We start from the raw sequence: 22,136 nt of genomic DNA, 5'->3' as shown, positions 1-22,136 counted from the left end.
CTGTTCTAAATGTCTGCGTTTCTTGTGTACTAATTTCTGTATTTTTTTTTGTGGAAAGTGATTTTATTTGTAAGTGATTGATTTTTTGACTGATTTATAAGTAATTTTTATTTTATTTTTGTAAGTATTTTTTTTATAATGGTAAAGTAAAGAGTTGCACCTTCAGTAGTACCTCGCCCTTCAACACGTGTCCCCCTCCATCACCCTCAGACTACCTGGGTAAGAAGTTGGAGGAGCACGTCAAGACTCTGCCCGTGCCGGTACGAGTGTTAAGGACGGGCGAGCGGTCTGGGCTAATCCGGGCACGTCTGCTAGGGCCAAAAGGTCACGGGTCAGGTCATCACCTTCCTCGACGCCCACGTGGAGTGTACGGGAGGATGGCTGGAACCTCTACTGGCTCGCATTGCTGAGGACAGGTAAGTGAAGTTTGGTTAGGTTAGGTTAGGTTAGGTTAGGTTAGGTGGGTTGGGTGATTAGGTTAGGTACGTTTTTGGTTTCTATCGCCTAGTCTTCCCGGCCCAAATTACTCGTAAATTTTAGTTGCCTCCAAAGTATTATAAATATTGCTGCTGCCTGTTAGATTAAAATTCCTTTGTGTAAATTCTCACTCTACATATCTTAACTAAAAAAATTCTATTGGCGTTTCAAAAATCTAATATTGTGTAAAAATCTTTTCCTGGTATCGTAATGCATCATACTAAGCCATGGTCATAACACAGTGCTGGTCTGGACAATAATGAGTCACTGTCTCTATGTATATCATGTCGTACTGGAGAATAAGTCTCATATATATACTGTTTATATCCTCTCTCAAGACTTAATGGTATTTGTCTCTTTTTACCAGTCCTGTTGATTCACTTACTGCGAGCAAGTGAATATAGATGGGCTGGCATGGCCTCATATAGCATTTTACATGGTAGTCGTTGTGCGTCTGGCAGCATGGTGGCCGCCATGAATTTATGTATATTATCAACATGAATTTGTGTGTTGCGTCAGTCTGTGTCGTAAGGTGGAGTGAATTATATATCAGTAATTACCATTGTATTATAACTCTACGGTGGCTTATTAGTGTTGGTTTAGATTTGTCAATTTAAATTTCATGAATATTTTTGGTATATTGATCTACTAATTAACATACGGATCACAGTCGCTTATTATCAATTATTAATAATAATCCTTGGATCACCTGAAGAATTGTCACCCCAGAGTTTGGCAGGGTGACAATTCTTCAGGTGGGATATCCTGGGGTGACGATTCTTCAGGTGGACTTTCTGGGGTGACGATTCTTCAGGTGGACTTTCTGGGGTGACGATTCTTCAGGTGGACTTTCTGGGGTGACGATTCTTCAGGTGATCCTAATCCTTTATTTAAAGAATGTTAATTTTTTTAGTCGTAGTCAATCCTAGGAATAAATATAACCCCCAAACACCACGTGACGTCATTTCAAGGGAGTGTCATTACAAAACAAAAGAATACATTAATTTTGTTTATTTATGAATTCTTGGTAACGAAAGAAACTAATCGTGGGTGTAATTACTAGACACATTAATTTCAATCTCATTTCACCCAAGAGATCGATGTCCAGTTCATGTCAGGGAGTATTTTTATTCATGAGGCTTCCGGCATTAATATTTTACGAGTTAGGATTGAATGTAATCTCTCGTGGATTTATGTGCTTGGCTTTCAGGACCTATTATTATTATTTTGCTTTTTTCGGATTACCTTTCATTCATCCTCTCGTTCATTCAAATTTTATGCTATTCGTTCCATTGAAGTTTATCTCTCCTTCTTATTCCATGTTATCGTTCTTTCTCTTTCATTTTCGTCGTTTTTTGTTCTCTACTGTTCCATCTTTTAAGCGTTTATTTTCTCTTCCATCTCCCCTTTCTTTCCCTTCAAGTTCTTCACCTGTTTATCTTGTCCCTCTTCCTTCTCCTTTCGTCTACTCTCTCCCCTTCCTCCTCCTCTCTTCTACTCCTCATCCCCTTCCTCCTCCTCACAAAGAAAGAGGGAGGAGAGTGAGGTAATGAAGAGGTAATAAAGAGAGGGAAGAAGAGTGACGTTAAAGAGGTGGTGAAATGGGAGGGGAGGATGCACCAAAGAGGGAAGAGAGGAGAGGAGGAGAGAGGAGGGTGGGGGGCAGTGGTGATGGTGAGTGGCGTTGTGATGCTAGTGATGGTGGTGGTGATAGTGGTGATGATGGTGGTGGTGGTGGTGATAGTAGTGGGACAATGGTGGTGATAGTGGTGGAAATGATGATGGTGGTGATGATAGTAGTGATGATTGTGACGGTGTTGATGACAGGAGACAAAATCATCCTTATAGAAACGAGGAAAAACAAATTTAAACTACTGTAAATAGAGAAATCCAACTGTGAGAAAGATTTAGGAGTAATGCTAAGTAGGAATCTTAAACCAAGTAAACAATGTGCATTTGCTCGTAACAAGGCTAATAAAGTACTTGGGTTCATACAAAGGAGTGTTAGTTACAAGACTAGCGAGGTCATCCTAAAACTATATCTTGCGCTTGTGAGACCTCACTTAGATTACGCAGTTCAGTTCTGGTCACCTTACTACAGAATGGATATAGAATCCCTAGAAAGAATTCAGAGGAGAATGACAAGACGAATCCCGGGCATTAGGAACCTTGAGTACAGAGACAGGTTAAAGCATCTTAATTTGCACTCCCTCGAGAGACGTAGAGTGAGGGGCGACACGATAGAGGTGCATAAATGGAAGTCAGGGCTAAACAAAAGTGATATAACAAAGGTACTCAAACTATCCAACCAGGAGCGAACTCGTAACAATGGTTTAAATAAAAAAAATTAGATTTAGGCGCGAGATAGGTAAACATTGGTTTGGAAATAGAGTAGTGGACGAGTGGAACAAGTTACCAAACATCATCATTAACTCGAATATACTGGATAGCTTCAAACACAGGTTGGATAGATATATGAGCGATAGGGGTTGGGTGTAACGGACTGCCCAGTATGGTACAATAGGCCTGCTGCAATTTCCTCCATTCTTATGTTCTTATGTTCTTGTAAAAAAAACACGAAAACACGAGAGGAAAAAGGGAAACCCATCGTAGCTTCTTCCTGTTCAGCTTGTTGGTAAAAAGTTCTCCTGCACGTAGTAAAGACCCCGTAGAGGAGCTGCCTAACATATCATCCTCACTACCAAGTAACCGTAGTGTGTGTCTCTATCTTTCTTTCTCTTTTCTCTGTTTCTTTCTTTCTCTTCTACTGCATCGTCCACTCTAAATTGATACGTAATCTCTCTCTCTCTCTCTCTCTCTCTCTCTCTCTCTCTCTCTCTCTCTCTCTCTCTCTCTCTCTCTCTCTCCGCATCGTACACTCCAAAAATAACCTTGACAGGAACACACATAACTCTCTCTCTCTCTCTCTCTCTCTCTCTCTCTCTCTCCTTCTCTCTCCTCACTGCCGCATCGTCCACTCCAAAATAGTCACTGAAATCACCAATTTATGGGTGACTCAGGACTTAGTGACCCCATTTTCAATGCTGTTGCCTCCCACCACTGGGGTATCCTTCTAAATGGGTGAGACATAGAATCTCTCCCTGTCAACTTACCCAGGCGGTACCTACATTTTCCGGGAGACGTGAGAGGGAGGGGTGTGCTGTGAGAGGGAGGTGTGCTGAGAGGGAGGGTGTGCTGGAGAGGAGGGGTGTGTGCTGAGAGAGGGAGGGGTGTGCTGAGAGGGAGGGTGTTGGTGAGAGAGGGGGTGTGCTGTGAGAGGAGGGTGTTGCTGTGAGAGGAGGGTGTTGGAGAGGGAGGGGTGTTGCTGTGAGAGGAGGGGTGTTGCTGTGAGAGGGAGGGTGCGAGAGGAGGGGTGTGGTGAGAGGGAGGGGTGTTGCTGTGAGAGGGAGGGTGTGCTGTGAGAGGGGGTGTTGCTGTGAGAGGTAGGGTGGCTGTGAGAGGTAGGGGTGTTGCTGTGGAGAGGGGGGGTGCGGAGAGGTAGGGGCGGTGAGAGGTAGGGTGTTGCTGTGAGAGGGAGGGGTGTTGCTGTAGGAGGGGGGTGTGCAGGGGAGAGGGAGGGGTGCTGTGAGAGGGAGGGGTGTTGGTGAGAGGGAGGGGTGTGCTGTGAGAGGGAGGGGTGGTGAGAGGGAGGGGTGTGCTGTGAGAGGGAGGGTGTTGCTGTGAGAGGGAGGGGTGTTGCTGTGAGAGGGAGGGGTGTTGCTGTGAGAGGGAGGGGTGTTGCTGTGAGAGGGAGGGTGTTGCTGTGAGAGGGGGTGGGAGGGAGGGGTGTTGTTAGAGGAGGGGGTTGTTAATAGGGTGTTGCTGTTACAGGTAGGGTGTTGCTGTTAGAGGGAGGGGTTGCGTGAGAGGAGGGGTGTTCTGTGAGAGGGAGGGTGTGCTGGTCCCTGGCGGGTTGGGGGGGCCTTTCTGCTGCTGGTTTTATTGAAGGAAGAGTGTAATGTTTCACCAGCTCTTGTACACCGTAAGTTGTGGTTTGTAGGTGACGGAGGTGTGTGTGTGTGGGAGGGGTGGCGGGGGTGAGAAAAGGGTCATGGGCGTGGGGGTGAGAAAGGGTCATGGGCGTGGTGTGGGTGTGAGAAAGGGTCATGGGCGTGGGGGTGAGAAAGGGGCTGCGGGCGTGGGGGGTGAGAAAGGGTCATGGGCGTGGCGGGGTGAGGGGTCATGGCGGTGTGGGTGTGAGAAAGGGGTCATGGGCGGTGTGGGTGTGAGAAAGGGTGGCGTGGGATGAGGAAGGAGACGTTGCCTGGTTGAGGTAATCGACCATTATTGTGATGACAAACTACAACTTCCCATTGCCCTTCCCTCCGCCCTTTACTCCTGCCCTTTACCCTTGCCCTTCCCTCCTGCCCTTTCGTCCTGCCCTTTATTCCTACTCTTCCCTCAGCCCTTTACTCCTGCCCTTCCTCCGCCCTTTACCCTGCCCTTCCCTCCCGCCCTTTACCTGCCCTTCCCTCCTGCCCTTTACCCCTGCCCTTCTCTCTGCCTTCCCCCTGCCCTCCCCTGCCCTTCACCTGCCATTCCCTACTTCCCTTTACCCCTGCCATTCCTCCTTCCCTTTATCCCTGCCCTTCACCCCTGCCATTCCCTCCTTCCCTTTATCCCTGCCCTTCACCCCCTGCCATTCCCTCCTTCCCTTACCCTGCCCTCCCCCTGCCCTTCCTCCTGCCCTTCCTTCCTGCCCTTTACCCTGCCCTTTCCTTTACCCTGCCCTTTCCTTTACCCCTGCCCTTTCCTTTACCCATACCCTTCCACCCTGCCCTTTCCCCTTCCCTCCTGCCCTTTCCTTTACCCATTCCCTTCCCTCCTGCCCTTCCCCTGCCCTTTCCTTTACCCATACCCTTCCACCCTGCCTTCCCCCTTCCCTCCTGCCCTTTCCTTTACCCATTCCCTTCCATCCTGCCCTTCCCCTTCCCTCCTGCCCTTCCCTTTACCCATACCCTTCCACCCTGCCCTTCCCCCTTCCCTCCTGCCCTTTCCTTTACCCATACCCTTCCATCCTGCACTTCCACCTTCCTCCTGCCCTTCCCTTTACCCATACCCTTCCACCCTGCCCTTCTCTTCCCTCCTGCCCTTTCCTTTACCCATTCCTTCCATCCTGCCCTTCCCCCTTCCCTCCTGCCCTTTCCTCTGCCCATTCCCTTCCATCTGCCCTTCCCCTTCCCTCCTGCCCTTTCCTTTACCCATACCCTTCCACCCTGCCCTTCCCCCCTTCCATCCTGCCCTTTCCTTTACCCATTCCTTTCCATCCTGCCCTTCCACCCTTCCCTCCTGCCCTTTCCTTTACCCATTCCCTTCCATCCTGCCCTTCCTCCCCGGGTAAATATTATCACTTAATATTTCAGGCACTAAAACTAGGAGTTATGTCATTGGTGTCTCTCTCTTATGTTATGTAGGTGTATTTTAAAGTTCAGTTCGTGTGTGTGTGTGTGTGTGTGCGTGTGCGTGTGTGTGTGTGTTACTCCCATCATTGTTTACATATGCCTTCAAGTGTCTGTTTTCTGTCTTAACCTGTATGTCTTTCTCTTTCCATCTGTCTGTCTGTCTGTCTGTTTCTGTCTCTTTCCATCCATCCATCCGTCTGTCTGTCTGTCCGTGTATACATGTAGTGAACGTGACTTAGACTTTTGAAACACGACCACTTTGTCTTTTAGTTACTCTCTGTTTATGTGAAGCGTCGTTCGCGTGCGTCCCTTTAATCTAGTTCTCCAGCGGGGGTCAGGCTGTGTGACCTGTTGTGACCTCTGTTAGGGAGGTCACGACACAAGGTCACTCTTGTTTTGGTATCTCATGTATTTAATCTTTAATTTGTTTGTTTCTTTCTTTCAATAGTGGTACCTATTTTAGGATATATATATATATATTTTTTTTTTTGCATTTATACATAATTTTACCTACATGCAGTTACCTTAAGGAAGTACTCTACCTACACACCCTAACACACTACCTACACACCCTTACACACTACCTACACACCCTTACACACTACCTACACACCCTTACACACTACCTACACACCCTTACACACTACCTACACACCCTTACACACTACCTACACACCCTTACACACTACCTACACACTCGAGTTCTCACTGAAATCCGAGATGAAGTAATCCTGAATACCTAAAGTGTGTTACATTGTTGGGAGTTTGTAGGAAATATTTGCCATTACCACAGTTCTTAGCTCTCGCGCCGGTGAAAGTTGTGGTGTTTGGTGGTGGTGGGTAGTAGTGGTGAAGCCTTGTCCCACTGAATATTGTAGATGATGTTGTGGTGGTGTTGGACGGTCCTTATCCCACTGAAAGTTATAAGTTGCGTTGGCGAGAATCTGTTTGTTAGATCGCTGACATTACCTCACAAAACACGCGCCCACAACTTTCTTGAACGGTGTCTTGTCTGGTTATTATTGGGACGTTTCTTTTTCTGATAGTCATTGTTACGTCATATCTGCCCCCAATACGTATTTGCCTTGAGTTAAGTCATCGCCACGCCATCTCTTAGGTCATCCCTGGGAGCTGGAGCCGGGAACTAATTGGCTGAATTCCTCTTCTAAATACGAGATTCTCTTAAGTACTTCACAAACACAGCCAACTTACGTCTTCAGTCTTGGTGCAATTCACTTGAGTAAATTATTTTTTTTCTGAAGAGCAAATAAATGTAAAAAGAGCTCTCAGGCGAAGGAGGTCAGGAAACAAAGGGTTCGCTTATATTTGAGGAATGGTGAGGTCGCGGCGGTCTTGGAACTACTGCTCTTAATTACCCTGGCTGTTGTGTTGACTCTACGACGCGTGTGTTTAAGGAACATTTAGTAGCGTTTCTTTAGATTTTGAAGATTAAATTTGTAGAACTGAAAAATTTTAAGAATTTAGTTTGTATTTTTTTTTTATAATTAAATCGGATTATAAATGTACAGTTTGTAATTTTTTATGATTTTCTATAGTTAAAAAAAATAGTTCTTTGTTTTTAAAATGAATATGCAGCTATAGCAGGAATTAAAAACCTCATCATAAAACAGTGATTTAACGTTAAATGTGTATTACAAAAAATCCGGTAATATTACATCAACACTAAATTGTTATGTTATTACTACCCTTCAACAACTACGGTCTTTAGACGCGTAGCAGAGCAAGGCTTTAGTAATACTGTGTAGCCTAAACTAGTCCAACAACGATAACAAATTATGAGAGATAGGGCCCGCTGTATTATACTACATTGTATATTAACATAACTAAGTATACTTGAATAATTTTATAATCCTATCAGTTAATCAAACAAAATCAACATAAATACAAATAACTTTACAATGATAAAATTTCTATTCAGATAAAAATTCACTTAAAAAAAATATATCTGGTGGGTGTACAGTTAACAAGAAGCAGTTTGTGAGTTGGTGAATGCCAGCCACATTTTCCGGTACATAATAAATTAAGGCGAGTGTGTCCATTTTGGTGGCCGCTGAGCTAACACACCATCCCATTAAGAGCTGGACACAGAAATTAGGAAGTTTGAGTTAATAGCTATTATTATTATTATTATTATTATTATTATTATTATTATTATTATTATTATTATTAATTCTTTGGGATTGACTGAAATTTGTGAAGGAATCGTAAAACAAAAATTAAAGAAAACGGGTATTATTGTTACACTTTGATGTTGAGGGGGGGGGGGGTACTTAAATATAGCTGTGGTCGCTTTCCTATGAGAAAATGTTTAATGTTTGACGATTAAAAGATCCGGTAATATTTCCGCTTAAACTTACTTTTTAATTTCGTTGATTAAGACAAATTTCGCTTCAGTGATCAATTCTTATGTGTATGAAAGAAATCAACAACTAAAACTGGGTTTTTCTACTTAAAATTTGGTGAAAACTTTGCCTTTTTTGTGGTTTTCAGACGGTAAAAAGGTTTCGGCTTTTTTAAAAGAATTGAAAATACTCTTGAGTTCGATCATACGAAAAGTGTGTAAACCTTGGGCGGGGGAAAACTGACTATCCTTGTTCTCCGGCTGTCAACCCTTGTCTTTTATAAATCTTTGCGAGGAACAAGCCAGTGTCCCCCAAAAAAACTCACAGAAAATGCGGGTATCAAAACAAAAATATGTGACCCAGTTCGAAACAGCGGGAGATCCATGAGATAGATTTTAAGATAGATAGATAGATAGATAGATAGATAGAAAGATAGATAGATAGATAGATAGATATGACAAAGTTGGAACTCTTGTATATTAAAATACCTGAATGCTGGAACTCTTGAATGCTGGAACTCTTGAATGCTGGAACACCTGACTGCTGGAACACCTGACTGCTGGAACACCTGACTGCTGGAACACACTACAGTACTAAGTTTGGGGTAAGAAGGGGGGGGTAATTGGGGTTGTTAGCTGGGGTTGTTAACGGAAGGTCGTCTAATTGGACTTACCCCCAGTATTCAGTCCTTCCATAGTGTGAGTGTCTAGGCCTCCCCCAGCCTCCTTCAGCACCTCCCCCAGCCGCCATTACCTTCTCCAGCACCTCCCCCTGCACCACCTTACTGACGCACCCCTAATAACAACAAAATATCTCACTCCGTTCTGTGGTTTTAGTCTGGAGTTGTTGAGTGTTATTGTGCGTCACGGCGGAGTCATAGCGAGGTAATGTTATATCATGGTGTACGCCGCCAGACAAGGTTCACTGACTGCTAGGTAATGTTATATCATGGTGTACGCCGCCAGACAAGGTTCACTGACTGCTAGGTAATGTTATATCATGGTGTACCCCGCCAGACAAGGTTCACTGACTGCTAGGTAATGTTATATCATGGTGTACGCCGCCAGACAGGGTTCACTGACTGCTAGGTAATGTTATATCATGGTGTACCCCGCCAGACAAGGTTCACTGACTGCTAGGTAATGTTATATCCTGGTGTACCCCGCCAGATAATGTTCACTGACTGCTGGTGTTCCTGTGACGTTGGTAGTATATAATGAGCCTGTCAGTCACTCCTCAAGTGCTGATGACCCTTCAGGCTGAGCAGGTGTAGAGAGGTATTCGTTCCTTGTGTAGATAATTATGCAACACAGGAAAGCATTAATACCTGGAGTGTGTTCTAGGCCAGCCTTGTGTGTGTGATGGAAGTTTTCATGAGGCCGACAAACTGCTTTACCACACAGGCTGTTAGGTGGTGGTGGAGGCGGCCAACATCGCTGCAGTACCAAGAGAAGTTACTTTAATCAGGTTGTTCTTGGTGTAAAGTTGTCGCACTTCCTGAAAATGCATGCAATGGGGGAGGTCCTCTTTTGGATTTTGCTTCTAACGTGAAAATTCTTATAATTGGACGTTGACGCTTTTTCTCTAACTAGACGTAACTCCTGACTGCCGAGAAGTTTTATTTGTTGACTTTAACTTCGTCTTTCTCTTTCCAGTAAGTCATTGTTGGTATGCATATTCAAGAGCGGACCTTGTAGCGCCTCTTCTTCTTTGGGTTGTGTGTGTTTAAGGTGCCTCCATGAGTCTCAGTGTTGGAGGGGAGGAGAGGGTTGAGAACAGTTCATTAGCTGGCTACACTTCACACTGGTAGTTACATGTTATTACGCAGCAGTGAGCCAGGCAGGGGGCGACCTTTACTGTAGATAGCATCCCCTTCAACTTGGGGAGCCTCTCACTTTAAAAATTTCCCACTGTGTTGTTTCCCTGTCATTTTTTCTTTTCTCCTTTTTATTCTATTTTCTATTCCCAGATAAACGTCCAAGAAATATTTACTTTCATAATATTTGAGTTACGTTAATAGTTGTCACCACCCGAGTGATATATTTCCCCAATTAGCTGTGAAGGTGAGAGGTGTGGCAGGTACAGGTGTGGCAGGTACAGGTGTGACCACGTAATCCTTTGAGTAATAAATCCATTCACTTCTGGGTTCAATTTTTTGTGGATAAGTGAACGTGTCTATCCACTTTACACTTACAAAAAATTGGGTTGGTATCGTTGTCGTAAGTGCTTTAGTCAAGTGGTTTCTTCGGTGTCTTGAGTAAAGTACTATAAGAATGTTTAAGAACCTTAAGGTATCAAAACTTATCTAGGCTTTTCGCTACATATACTGTTATTTACCTCATCACCTGTTTAGTTAATTAGTTTTCTTTAAATAATTACCTTTGATTAGATATTAATTCTAATGGTGATGAGGAACGTTTTGAGATCTTTGTGAAGGCGGGGTTAAGGTGTAAAGTATCACCTGAAGATTAGACCCCCTATGTTATTTCATCCTAATGCTAACCGACCTATGACAACTGGAAGTGGTGGTTCTTGCTGGCCCGACACACACACACACCATAATCACCTCACAATATATGGGGTAATTTCCCTTACGGATGTAATTAATGAAGTGCCGATTTTTTTAAGCTCCATAATGCTGAAACCTCATTCTGTGTGTGTGTGTCGTCACGCCACATCACCTCCCTCCCTCCCTCCCTCCCTCCTCAGCTTCCTCCTACCCTGACTACTCCTCCTTCCTCCCTCCCCTCCTGCCGTCATTAGTCCTCCCTCCCCCCCCTAACTTCATTTCCGCTTCATGCAGTAAATAAACAAACAAGTGTTGCACCTCACATAGTTCAAACATCCCCCATCACTCTTCACCAACATCATCACAAGTGAGTGTATAATGTTGTCTCCACATCCTCGTACATAAGGTTCCTACCACGACTATTTCTGTTAGGTAAAGGTGTTAGAGTGGCTCCTTAGTTTGACTTAATGGCACCAAAAAAGTAAAAAAAAAATAATTAACTTCAAATTTTGAGACGTTAATGAGATAGGTTCACTTAGGTAAGAGGATTAAAGTGGCGAATATTTGCCTCTGGTACCTAAGCTAGCCTAACCTAATCAAAGCTAAGTTAACGTAACCTAACATAACCTAATCTAAGTTAAACTATAGCCTTACGTAACCTAATCTAACCTTCATTTTAGTACCTTAATTTTGTTGTTCTAATTAATTGATCGTATCTAGTTAAGGTCTTATATCTTAACTAACGATAAATATTTACAATGCCGATCTTTTTATAACTCACAGCCACGACTCTGCATAATGCTGAGTTGCAACATGCAGGCTTGTGTAATATTTGCATTTGCAGTGTGTAAATATACTTCACGTTTCCCCCGTCAAGAGATAAAGTGAAAAGAAATATATTCACTTGATTGAGTTGAGAATTTTGATGAATATGACTTAAGTTTGTTTAATTATGTCGTGGATTTTGGTGGTGGTGTTTTTTTTGTGTGAAGTTTTTATTTTGTGGGGGTGAAAATTATTGGGTGTTTTTATTTTTGATTGGTGCACTTCTTCAATAATAATAATAATAATAATAATAATAATAATAATACTTTAATAGTATTTGTAACTTATTATTATTATTATTATTATTATTATTATTAGTAGTAGTAGTAGTAGTAGTATTTCGTATGTTTTATCAACCTAACCAAATCTAAATATATTTAACCCAACCAGGCTTAAACCAATTATAACTTATCGAACCGTACTTAACTCCGTCCAACTTTACTCAGTCTGGGTGTTTGAAGACAAAACTTGAACCAAACTGACGTAATTTAGGTGCCTGAAGACGTTGCCTAACTTAGTTGAAATATATGTAGGGGTGTCTGGCAGGGGAGGGTAGGTCCTAGAGCAAGAAAGGAAAGGGAAGGGTAGGGAGGACAGGGGTAGGGCAGGACAGGTGCAGGTTAGATGCAGTTTAGGGTATTACAGGGCAGGTACAGGTTAGGGTAGGGCACTGCAGGGGAGTGTAGGGTAGGACAAGGCAGGACAGGCACAGGTCAGAGCAGGACAGGTGCAGCCACAGTATTGATCGCGTTGCTTACTTAACACACACACACACACACACACACACACACACACACACACTCACTGTACGTTCGAAGTCAGTTCATGCAATAGACAACAGCAATAAAACACGGAGGGAGATAGAGCTTTCTTTAGGTATTGAGAGAGAGAGAGAGAGAGAGAGAGAGAGAGAGAGAGAGAGAGAGAGAGAGACGCCTTTTTCACACATAAACACAATCTGCTTACATGCCGCCGCTACCCACGGTATGGCGTCACCGGATATATTTTATTTTACATCAACTTTAGCCGATCTTGACTGTACTGCTAGGGTGAAATATATGTACTCTATATACCTCTAATATACATACATTAAATGAATACAAAATCTATATATCTCCTTCAGCTGAAGGATTTGAGTAACCGATGGAAAAGAGGCAGTTCAAGTAATTCTATCTGAAGTGTTTGTTGGGAAATTTGTTGAAAGAGAGAGCGGGAATTTACCACAAGAATTTGTTGGTATCGTAGTTTGTTTTACATTAGGCTAGGGGAAGCGAGGGAGGGGCTATGCAACATTTTTTTCCCAAGACAATTTATATGTTTACATGATTTTAAAATAATCGGATCGAAGGAATCTTGTGCTAGATATTAATGGCGTCTATAAAGGAATGGCTATTCGATTACCATTTGTTAATTAGACAGTGGTAATGGTAATTTTAAGATGGTGGTGGTGGTGGTGGTTATAAGTAGTGGTAGTATTAAGATGGTCGTGGTTATACTGTAGGTAGTAATAATGGTAGTTTAAGATGGTGGTGGTAGTAGTAGTAGTAGTGGTGATTAATTATCGGTAGTGATAGTATTAACATGAATGGTGTTGGTTAAAGATGAGGGTGGATAAAACTGGTGGTAGATGGTGGTGGTTAAAAGTGGTGAAGGTAGAGGTGTGTGTGTGTGTGTGGAGGCAAAGGCAGGCATTTGACTTTTGGCCAATTTACAGGGGTCAAAGGTCAATTAAGACAGAACATTTGAGCGATGTTGAACAAGTTGGTTCTCTTTAATACAGTGTACTTTCCTCCCACCCCCTCTCCTCCCCCTCCTGTTACCCCTCTCCTCACACTCATCTCCTCTCCTTTTGATGGTTGGCATAAAAAAAAAATAATATTTATGAAGTAAAACACTAATATATTATGAGGTAAAGTAACTAATATGTCCAATATTATGATGTAAAATAACTAACTTTGTTGTTTTACCTAATAATATGTTAAATTACTTTACATCATAATATACATATAAATTATGATGTTAAATAACTAACATATATATTCTTATGTAAAATAACTAACATATAATGTAGAATAACTGACATACATTATATGACATTCTTGGAAGTGAGCTTGAAACAAGCAAAGGTCTCGGTACAACTGACGTGTACACTTGTCAGGAAGATTGTTCTCAGATTTGGACTGCGAGGGAACTAGTTTATTGTGCACCCCCTTGCATCCTGTGCAAGGCGAAGCGCAAAAGTATTTACAGCGCCCAACAGGGAAGCATTGCGGAGTTCAAGCTTGTCTTCTATTGTCACTGACAAGAGGGTCAACCCGGCAGCTTCCTGACAGGTTGTCAGGAAGCTGCCGGGTTGACCCTCTGGTTGACCTTTTAACCTGTTCAGTCTGACACCAGACACCGCCAACTGCTCTTGTGTGTCCAAAAGTTTAGATGCTTACAGGTAAAACTGACTCCCACGTTAACTTGTGCATTAGTAGAGTGATGTTTCAAGTGTTGGCAAGTTGTGATTTTTGTAAGTTAAGATCAGAGTATGGCAACACTTTGTATTGGAGATTTCTTTTGTTTCCTCTAAGGAGTTAAGAGTTGAACTTACTGCTTTAACAGAACAAAAACTTTGTTCAGTAGTGGCACCAAGATTCAAAGACAGCAGCATACACTGTATGTATGTATGTATGTATGTATGTATGTCGTTAGAACAGTAACGGACTGAGTGATGTGCCCGCATCAACCCGAGATCCTTTTACCTTAAGTTTGATCGGAGACTCGGGTTACTTTTTATGGAAAACAAATCATTGAATATTTGTCATGTTTATCACGGCATTCACTGTATTTCGAGTGTTACTTTATGGTTCACCTAACCAACATAACTTTCGGCTGTTGTCAGCTACATACATCTTATATAGCCGATACCATGGCTCTAGCCATTGAACGTGAAAATGGGTCCCACAGACCAACGGCCCATTAGGAGCAGTGCAGATACAGCACACAGCATACTAAAGCGGGCATCACACTACCACTTTCTCCGTCATTTTATTGCATTGATTTTCAAAAAATTGTCAAATCTCTGAACGCTCCCAGTTTACACAGGCATGGAGAACTACCTCTAGCCTCCCTTTCCTCGTTCGTCAGTTGTAAACAAGGATGGCGTTGTATGTCATCCTCTTCATTTTTTGTTACAGTATTTGTCGTTCCTTGGGTACCACAGACAACGATGTGATCTTATATTGTCTATCATGTATTCTTCGCACAGGCATGTCCCCACAGGAATAGATAGAGAAGCCGTGAAGAAATTGAACTCTTGGCTCAGTGTAAATAAACATGTATTTACAAATATCAACAGAAATAGAAGGTTTACACTTAAACAATTTATTAAAAATGCGATACTGAATACTTTTAAAAGTAAAATAAGTTATTTTACGGGTTTTAATTTTTTTTATATAAATATCCTTTTTTGTCGAGTAATGGATCTTGATTCTTGCCTTTACCACAGAATTTCGTGCAAGTCAGTTGACGGAACAATATGTTTCGTCTGGGCTATAACAATTTACAATTTGTGGAAAAAACGACGAAAACGGGAAAAGTTGACGGAAAAGGTACTAGCCTGACGCCGCCTTAAGTCTTCGGTACAGGAGGAGGCAGTGTGGCCGACATAGCACTCAGTTGCTTTTCATTTTCCTATTCACAGGTAATCACTGCTGGGTGGAGTGTGGGTGTACTCGGACTCTGGATGTAAGTGCTGTATCCACTCGCCCGCCACACTCCCCCGATACCAAGTATGAATGAATAAATTAAGGATTAAAATACAGTAAATGAACATGCACGAAGTATTGTCATGCATTTGTATTGATGCATATTCCGGGTGGGTTTACTCTGCTGTGGTTCGTGCTTCACGTTTGAATACAATCTTATTTCGTTAAGTCCCAACATGTTGAGCCTCTGACAGGAAAAGTTTTGAATTCCTTTTAAACCAAAATGTGATCAGAGGAAATGGGCTACCAGAGATGTTTTTTTTTTTTTTTTCACCTGTGATATTCGTTTTCCTGTTCTCTCCTGTGGTACAGTTGTGTAAATGTGTTCCTACACCCCCTGTAATAACCCGTCCCCAAACGGCCAACCTACAGTATATGACCTATAGCAAACCTATCCACCAATCACACCCGTCGTTACACAACCAATACCCATTCATTCAAAAATAGTGATACAACTACTGTACTGTGATGTTACCGTTTGGAGTTATGGGTTACCACAGTGGGTTTAGGAACACACTTCTGCAACTGTACCCATTTTCTTTGTTCCCTCTGCTAAATTAACGTATAGTTTAACCTAGTTTTGGACGTTTTTTAGAATGTTTTAAACGGGTATTAAAGGAACAGATTGACTGACTATGATTAAAAGAATCCCTACACTGTCTGGGGTTCTGGTACTGGATATTACCACCAAGGTTGCCAGATGGCCGTTTCCACGGCCAAATTTATCTAATTAGGCCGTAAAAACCTTCGCTTGGCCGTGAAAAAAATGGATGGTAACGGCCAAACTATTTGGCCGAATTTTGTAAAACACCGTATTAATTCCTCGTCTAGTGGATTTTGAAGAAAAGTCTAGCAGATTTTCAAATTCCACAATGAAAACGCAGGCTCAGTGACCTCACCTTGTCATGACCTCACTAATCAGTGACCTCGCCTCTCCACATGTTTACGTGACCTACTGAGCTGACTGATCTTTCTAGTTATTACCTTAGTTGTTAGTTCTCATATTTGAGTTGTTCAGGCTAAACGTGTCCAGCATAAATGGGTTAAGCTTCAGAGCTTACAAAGTCATCTGAGTTACTTTCTGAAATTCCGAGTGCTAGTTTTCAAAATGTCCACGAGTAAATGGAAAGGGTCCTAGGACAGTGGTAGAAAATATAACAAACCAGGGGACGATGACGAACTAGACGCCAACTAGTGTTATCAAGTTCTCCACCATTATCATGCTCCACCACCATTATCATGCTCCACCACCATTTCAGATTAAGGTAGATCTTCACTGTAGATTATAGATATTATGTTTATGTAATTATTGGACTCTCAATTCTAAGTGAAAATTTGGTTTTATTACGAAATTTTAAGTGGATATTGTAGGGGATACTTTTATTTTGTGTAGATTGCAAAAATAGCCTTGTGCTTCCCATCCAAAAAGTTTTGGCCGTGAAGCTTGTCGTCCATAAGGCAACCCTGATTACCATAGGTTCTAAGATCACTTTGTATTTTCTGAGTTACAGTATTAATTTAGGTTCTAATCAAGTATATTTTAGATAATTATTGACATATTCCGCCGCTGATTTTTCATAGAAAACAAATTTAAAAATGTCACACTTTCACTGTGTTTTATAGTGGACACTCAAAGTTATGGCAAACTATACAGTTCCACAAACATTAAAACAAATAACGCGTCGGCGGTATAGTAATCAATATTAGCCTTCTTTTAAACACCGTATAACACCTCAGATTCTCCACTAATTCCACAGACAAATCTTTTATTTCTTAAACATTATCCATATTGAGAATTAAGTTCATTTTGTGGACCTTGAACTCAAGCTGAAGTTCCAATCTTGGGAGTTGTTTCCAGTATGGCCCTATTTTGTGGCTCTTACATCAACAAAGTTTTCTTATTTAATTTTTAGGAATTTTTAGTGTCGTTAGTCAGCTCCATGTCTGTCATTCCTGAATAATTAACTGAGATTATTTGTTTGATCTACCTTGATTCCCAGCTGCATGTAGCCCCCCTTCCTCCCACTTCCACCCTTTACTGTCCCTCTCCCCTTCACCCCTTACTGTCTCCCCCTACTCACCTTCACCCCTTACTGTCTCTCTCCCCTTCACCCCTTACTGTCTCCCCCTCACCCCTTACTGTCTCCCCATCTTCATCACTCTCTCCCCTTCACCTCCACCCCTTTACTGTCCCTCTCCCTTCACCCCTTACCCCTCTCCCTTCACCCCTTACTGTCTCCCCACTCACCTTCACCTTACTGCCTCTTCACCTTACTGTCTCCCCTTACTGTCTCCCCTCATCTTCACCCCTTACTGTCTCTCCCCACCTCCACCCACCTGTCACTTTTACCTTACTGCCCTCTCCCTTTACTGTCTCCTTAAACCTTCTGTCTCCCCTTCACCCCTTACTGTCTCCCCTCACCCCTTACTGTCTCCCCTCACCCCCTTCACCCCTTACTGTCTCCCCCTCACTTCACCCCTTACTGTCTCTCCCCTTCACCTCCTCACCCCCTCTCCCCCTTCACCCCCCCTTACTGTCTCCCCTCACCCTTCTCCCTCCCTACTGTCCCTCCCCCTCACCTCCACCCCTTACTGTCCCCTCCTTCACCACCTCCACCCCTTACTGTCCCTCTCCCCCCACCTTACTGTCCCTCTCCCTCACCTCACCCCTTACTACCTTCACCTCTTCACCTCTTACTGTCACCCCACTGTCCCTCTTCTCCCACTGTCTCCCCTCCCCTTCACCCCTTACTGTCCCTCTCTCACCTCCACCCCCACTGTCCCTCTCCCTCCCCTCACCCCTTACTGTCCTCCATCACCCTTACTGTCCCTCTCACCCGTCACCTCTTACTGTTCCTCCCCCTTCACCCCTTGTTCCTCTCCCTTCACCCCTTACTGTTCAGCTATCCTCTCCCTCACCTCCACCCCTACTCTCTCTCCCTCATCTCCATCCCTTAATGTCCCTTCCCTCCTTACATCCCCTTACTGTCCCTCCCTCATCTCCAGACATCCCATACTATCCCTCTCCGTCACCTCCATCCCTTTATCTCCCTCTCCTCTTGCCGTCACACACCTTCCCCCCTCAGGCTGTATACATCAACTAATCAAGAGTAATTAATAAACGTAACTACCAATATCTACGTTATCATTGTGTATCACCGCAGGGGATTGCTTTATATATAGAGTCTTGGTGATGTACTTCTTTGGATAAACTACTTGTGTTTTTCTGAGCTTTGTCAATTTTGTCTATTTTGTTATTATTATCACAGTTGAGGTTGTTAATTGTTGTAACCCTACTGGATATATGGATAATTATGATGGCTTTGTTAGGTTGTCCTTTGTTGAATCGACTTGCTATTAACCTTTGTGTACGTGCACTGTCTATATACCCATTGATTCGATGTAAACTTGTACGTCGGTATTAGTACTTTTACTTTTTACTTTTATCCTCTTCACCGCTTGGGCGATCGGTCACGTCTCTGTTACACACTGTTGGCAAGTACAGCTGCTCCCCGACTTATGACGGGGTTAGGTACCCAAATCCAGGTTGTAAGTCGAAAATGCTTAAATAATACATAGAAAATCTAAAATGGGTGTCTCTTTTTATTTTCAGCACCACAAAACTCTCACTTTTAAGCTTGCCAGCCATTTTAAAGTGAATTACAAACGAAAATTTTGTCAGTACACAGCGCAATCACTGATGTTGGGACTCGAAAATACGTAATTTGACAAAATTTTGGTACGATTGAGGCGGTTGTATGTCCGGGTGGTCGTAAGTCGGGGAGTAGCTGTACTGGGCATGCACTGGCTCCTGAATGTATCTGAACCTGCTCCAGTGCTTGTCAAGTCTGGTCTTGGAAGAGCTCACACTTGGTGCCGATACAACGCACTCTGGCAGATTGTTCCAGGAGTTCACAACTCTCACTCTGAAAAGGTTACCCCTCACAGTTTTCTGGGCTTGCGACTTCTTCAACCTTGAGCTGTGACCCCTTGTGGGGCGAGCGTCTGCCAGCTCCAGGTAAGGGCACTCGACTAAGTAGTGCCATTTGAGATGTTTATACACCTCAATTAGGTCACCCCTTGCCCGTCTGTAGTATAAGCTGGGCAATTTCTGGCGCTCTAATCTCTCAGGGTAGTTGAGGTGCCGTAATGCAGGCACCTGTCTGGTGGCCCTCCTTTGGACATTTTCAGTCAGCTGACAGTCCCTAGCATATCTTGGGAACCAGACTGGGTGACAGTACTCCAGACAGGAAGCATTTCACTCTTGAAGATCGTTACGAGGGACGGACCGTCTAGATATCTGAACGACCTTCTTATAAGACCTAATAATTTAGTTGCCTGATTCACCTTCTTTTCGCAATGGCCCGAGAACTTAAGCCCATAGTCAGTATACACACCTAGGCCCTTTTCACATCGTCTCAATTAATGCAGTTTCTTCGTCCCGTTGGGACATATGATGCGCCTCCTTACCGTTGGTATGTCCCAGGTGCATCCTCTTACACTTCGTGACATTAAATCTTAGCAGCCATTTCTTTGACTATTTTTGAAGCTCAGAGATGCTTCTGCAGCTCTTAACAGTTTGCTTGGTTCTTAATTTCCCCAAATAACTTTGCGTCACCTGCTAACATTTGTATGAAGGCATGTACACTCGCACCAAAAAGCATCAGTGCAGGGTGAGATCGACGACTTCTGAAACGATACTTATACACTGTGATATGTCGGGAAAGTTGGTAAGTGTATCCTCATACCCCCCCCCTCCACTAGGTGTTGCCATATGGCTGACAATCAGTGTGTTTGTTTCCTCTTTTCGGATTGTTGCTTTGTGTCGACTGAATGATGAGCGAGGGTTCGGTCTCGGTGAACGTGGGTGTAAAACAGAGGCAATATAAAGCAGTAGAGATCTACACATGCCTGACGACATGGAAACCTCAGAGGGAACACGAGGAGCTATTATTGCCCTTCATAACGAAGGGTTCGGCGTCACAGATATTAGCCGGCGGGTTGGTGTCCACAGGAACACCGCTGCACGATGGATTCGGCGATACCTCGAAACTGGTGCTACAGACGACAGGTCTCGGAGCCGCGTGGACGGCGGCTCCGAGACCCTTTCAGTTTAATTTTCAGCCTTTCATGGGGTAAACTGTTGAAAGCCTTAGCAAAATCTAGGTATATATTGTTGATTACCACCCTGTTCCAGAATTTTGGTCCAAATATCCAGTACCTTGAGTATTTATGTTAGGCTGGAGTGCCCCGGCATAAAACCATGTTGACAATCCTTTACAAGGTTGTTTCTTAGTAGATGTTCCATCATGGCATATCTTATAATGGTCTCAAATACTTTACATAGTATGCTGGTCAGGCTCACTGGTCCATAGTTATTTGTGGAGTGATGATCGCCCTTCTTAAAGATAGGACTCACATAAGCCATTTTCCAATCACTGGGGATCTTTTCCTCATCAAGGCATTTACAGAACAGGATCTTCAAGGGCTCAACAAGCTCGTTGCACAACTCTCTTTGCACTCTGGGATGCATCATGTCAGGGCCGGGACTCTTATGAACCTTTAGCTTTGACAATTTATTTCTTATACTTTCTTCTGTGAACACAATGTGGGTCAGTGCTGTGTCGAACCGTCTGTCCTCAAACGCAGGAAGATTAATCGCATCCTCTCTTGCGAACACCGGGGAAAAGAAACTGTTCAATGCTTCAGCTTTGTCCTGGTTAGAATCTGCGTAACTACCATCTTCAAGCCTCAGGTCTGATACTCCTACTTGCGTTATTAATTTCGACTTTGCATAGCGATAAAATGCCTTTGGGTTTGACTTGACGTTGCTTGCAACCAGCCTCTGGAACTCCTAACTTTGCTTGGTTCCTGGCTCTTGCATACATCCTCCTGTCCTGCTCATCGTTTGACCTAACCCACGCCTTGAATTTTTGGGTTTCTTCTTAACTTTGTCAAATGCTGCATGGTTATATGTAAGGGTCTCCTCGTATTCCTAGCCTAACCAATAGTTTTATAGTACTGTATAGGGAATACTTGTAATTGTTAAGTACTGTAATGAGATAACAGTCTTTAAGGGGCTGATTTCAAAAACCTCTGTTGCAACTCATGGACAAGTGTCCTGGAAGATGCATGGTAATTTTCGAGGTATATTTTTGTCATAAAAAGTGCATCTTTTAGGCCGAAAATTACGGTACTGTATGGTTGTGTTATATGCCATGGAAAGGCAGTTAATTGACTTTAAGGAACCTCTTTGTATTGCAGTACATGACTCAAGTGGATCAGATTTTGTGTATCATTAAAATAAGACATGTACTGTATAATAGTATTGTGTAGCTTTCAACAGATTACAAACACATTTTTTCCAATTTTGGGAGGTATACATTATTTATTTTTATCATTGAATTTGTATTTGTATAACCAAGGATCTTTTTTTAAGAATATTGCACTGATGCTCGTTTTCTCTTTCAGAGCTCGTGTGGTGTGTCCAATTATTGATGTTATCTCCGATGAATCGTTTGAATATGTAACAGCTTCTGACATGACTTGGGGAGGCTTCAACTGGAAACTAAATTTCAGATGGTAGGATGTGTAATACTTTTGTTTCGTTCCTGTGTATATATAAGCGATATTTGTTTATATACAGTACAGTATTAATGAAGAATTTAAGGAGAACAAAAATAGCTCATATTTTATGTTGTTTACCCATTAGTGTTATTATTTATATTACTGTATACACAAGTGAATAGGCTACAAAACTTGATTACTACTGTATACATGAAATTAGATTTGATTGATTATTTTATTT

At 42.8% G+C, this 22,136-nt stretch overlaps 1 protein-coding gene across 1 annotated transcript in view; it reads left to right on the top strand.

The window, feature by feature from the left end:
* The window catches only part of LOC121859125 (polypeptide N-acetylgalactosaminyltransferase 5-like), a 63,234-nt gene that overhangs the window by 17,221 nt on the left and 23,877 nt on the right, over positions 1-22,136 (top strand). Inside the window, 3 exon segments of the mRNA XM_042355830.1 lie at positions 209-322; positions 324-416; positions 21,800-21,910. Of these exon segments, the coding sequence (XP_042211764.1) occupies positions 209-322; positions 324-416; positions 21,800-21,910 (318 nt within the window).

Source organism: Homarus americanus, unplaced genomic scaffold (genome assembly GCF_018991925.1).
Source record: "Homarus americanus isolate GMGI-L3 unplaced genomic scaffold, GMGI_Hamer_2.0 scaffold50924, whole genome shotgun sequence".
Classification (NCBI taxonomy): domain Eukaryota; kingdom Metazoa; phylum Arthropoda; class Malacostraca; order Decapoda; family Nephropidae; genus Homarus; species Homarus americanus.
This window is presented reverse-complemented; position numbering and strand designations above follow the sequence as displayed.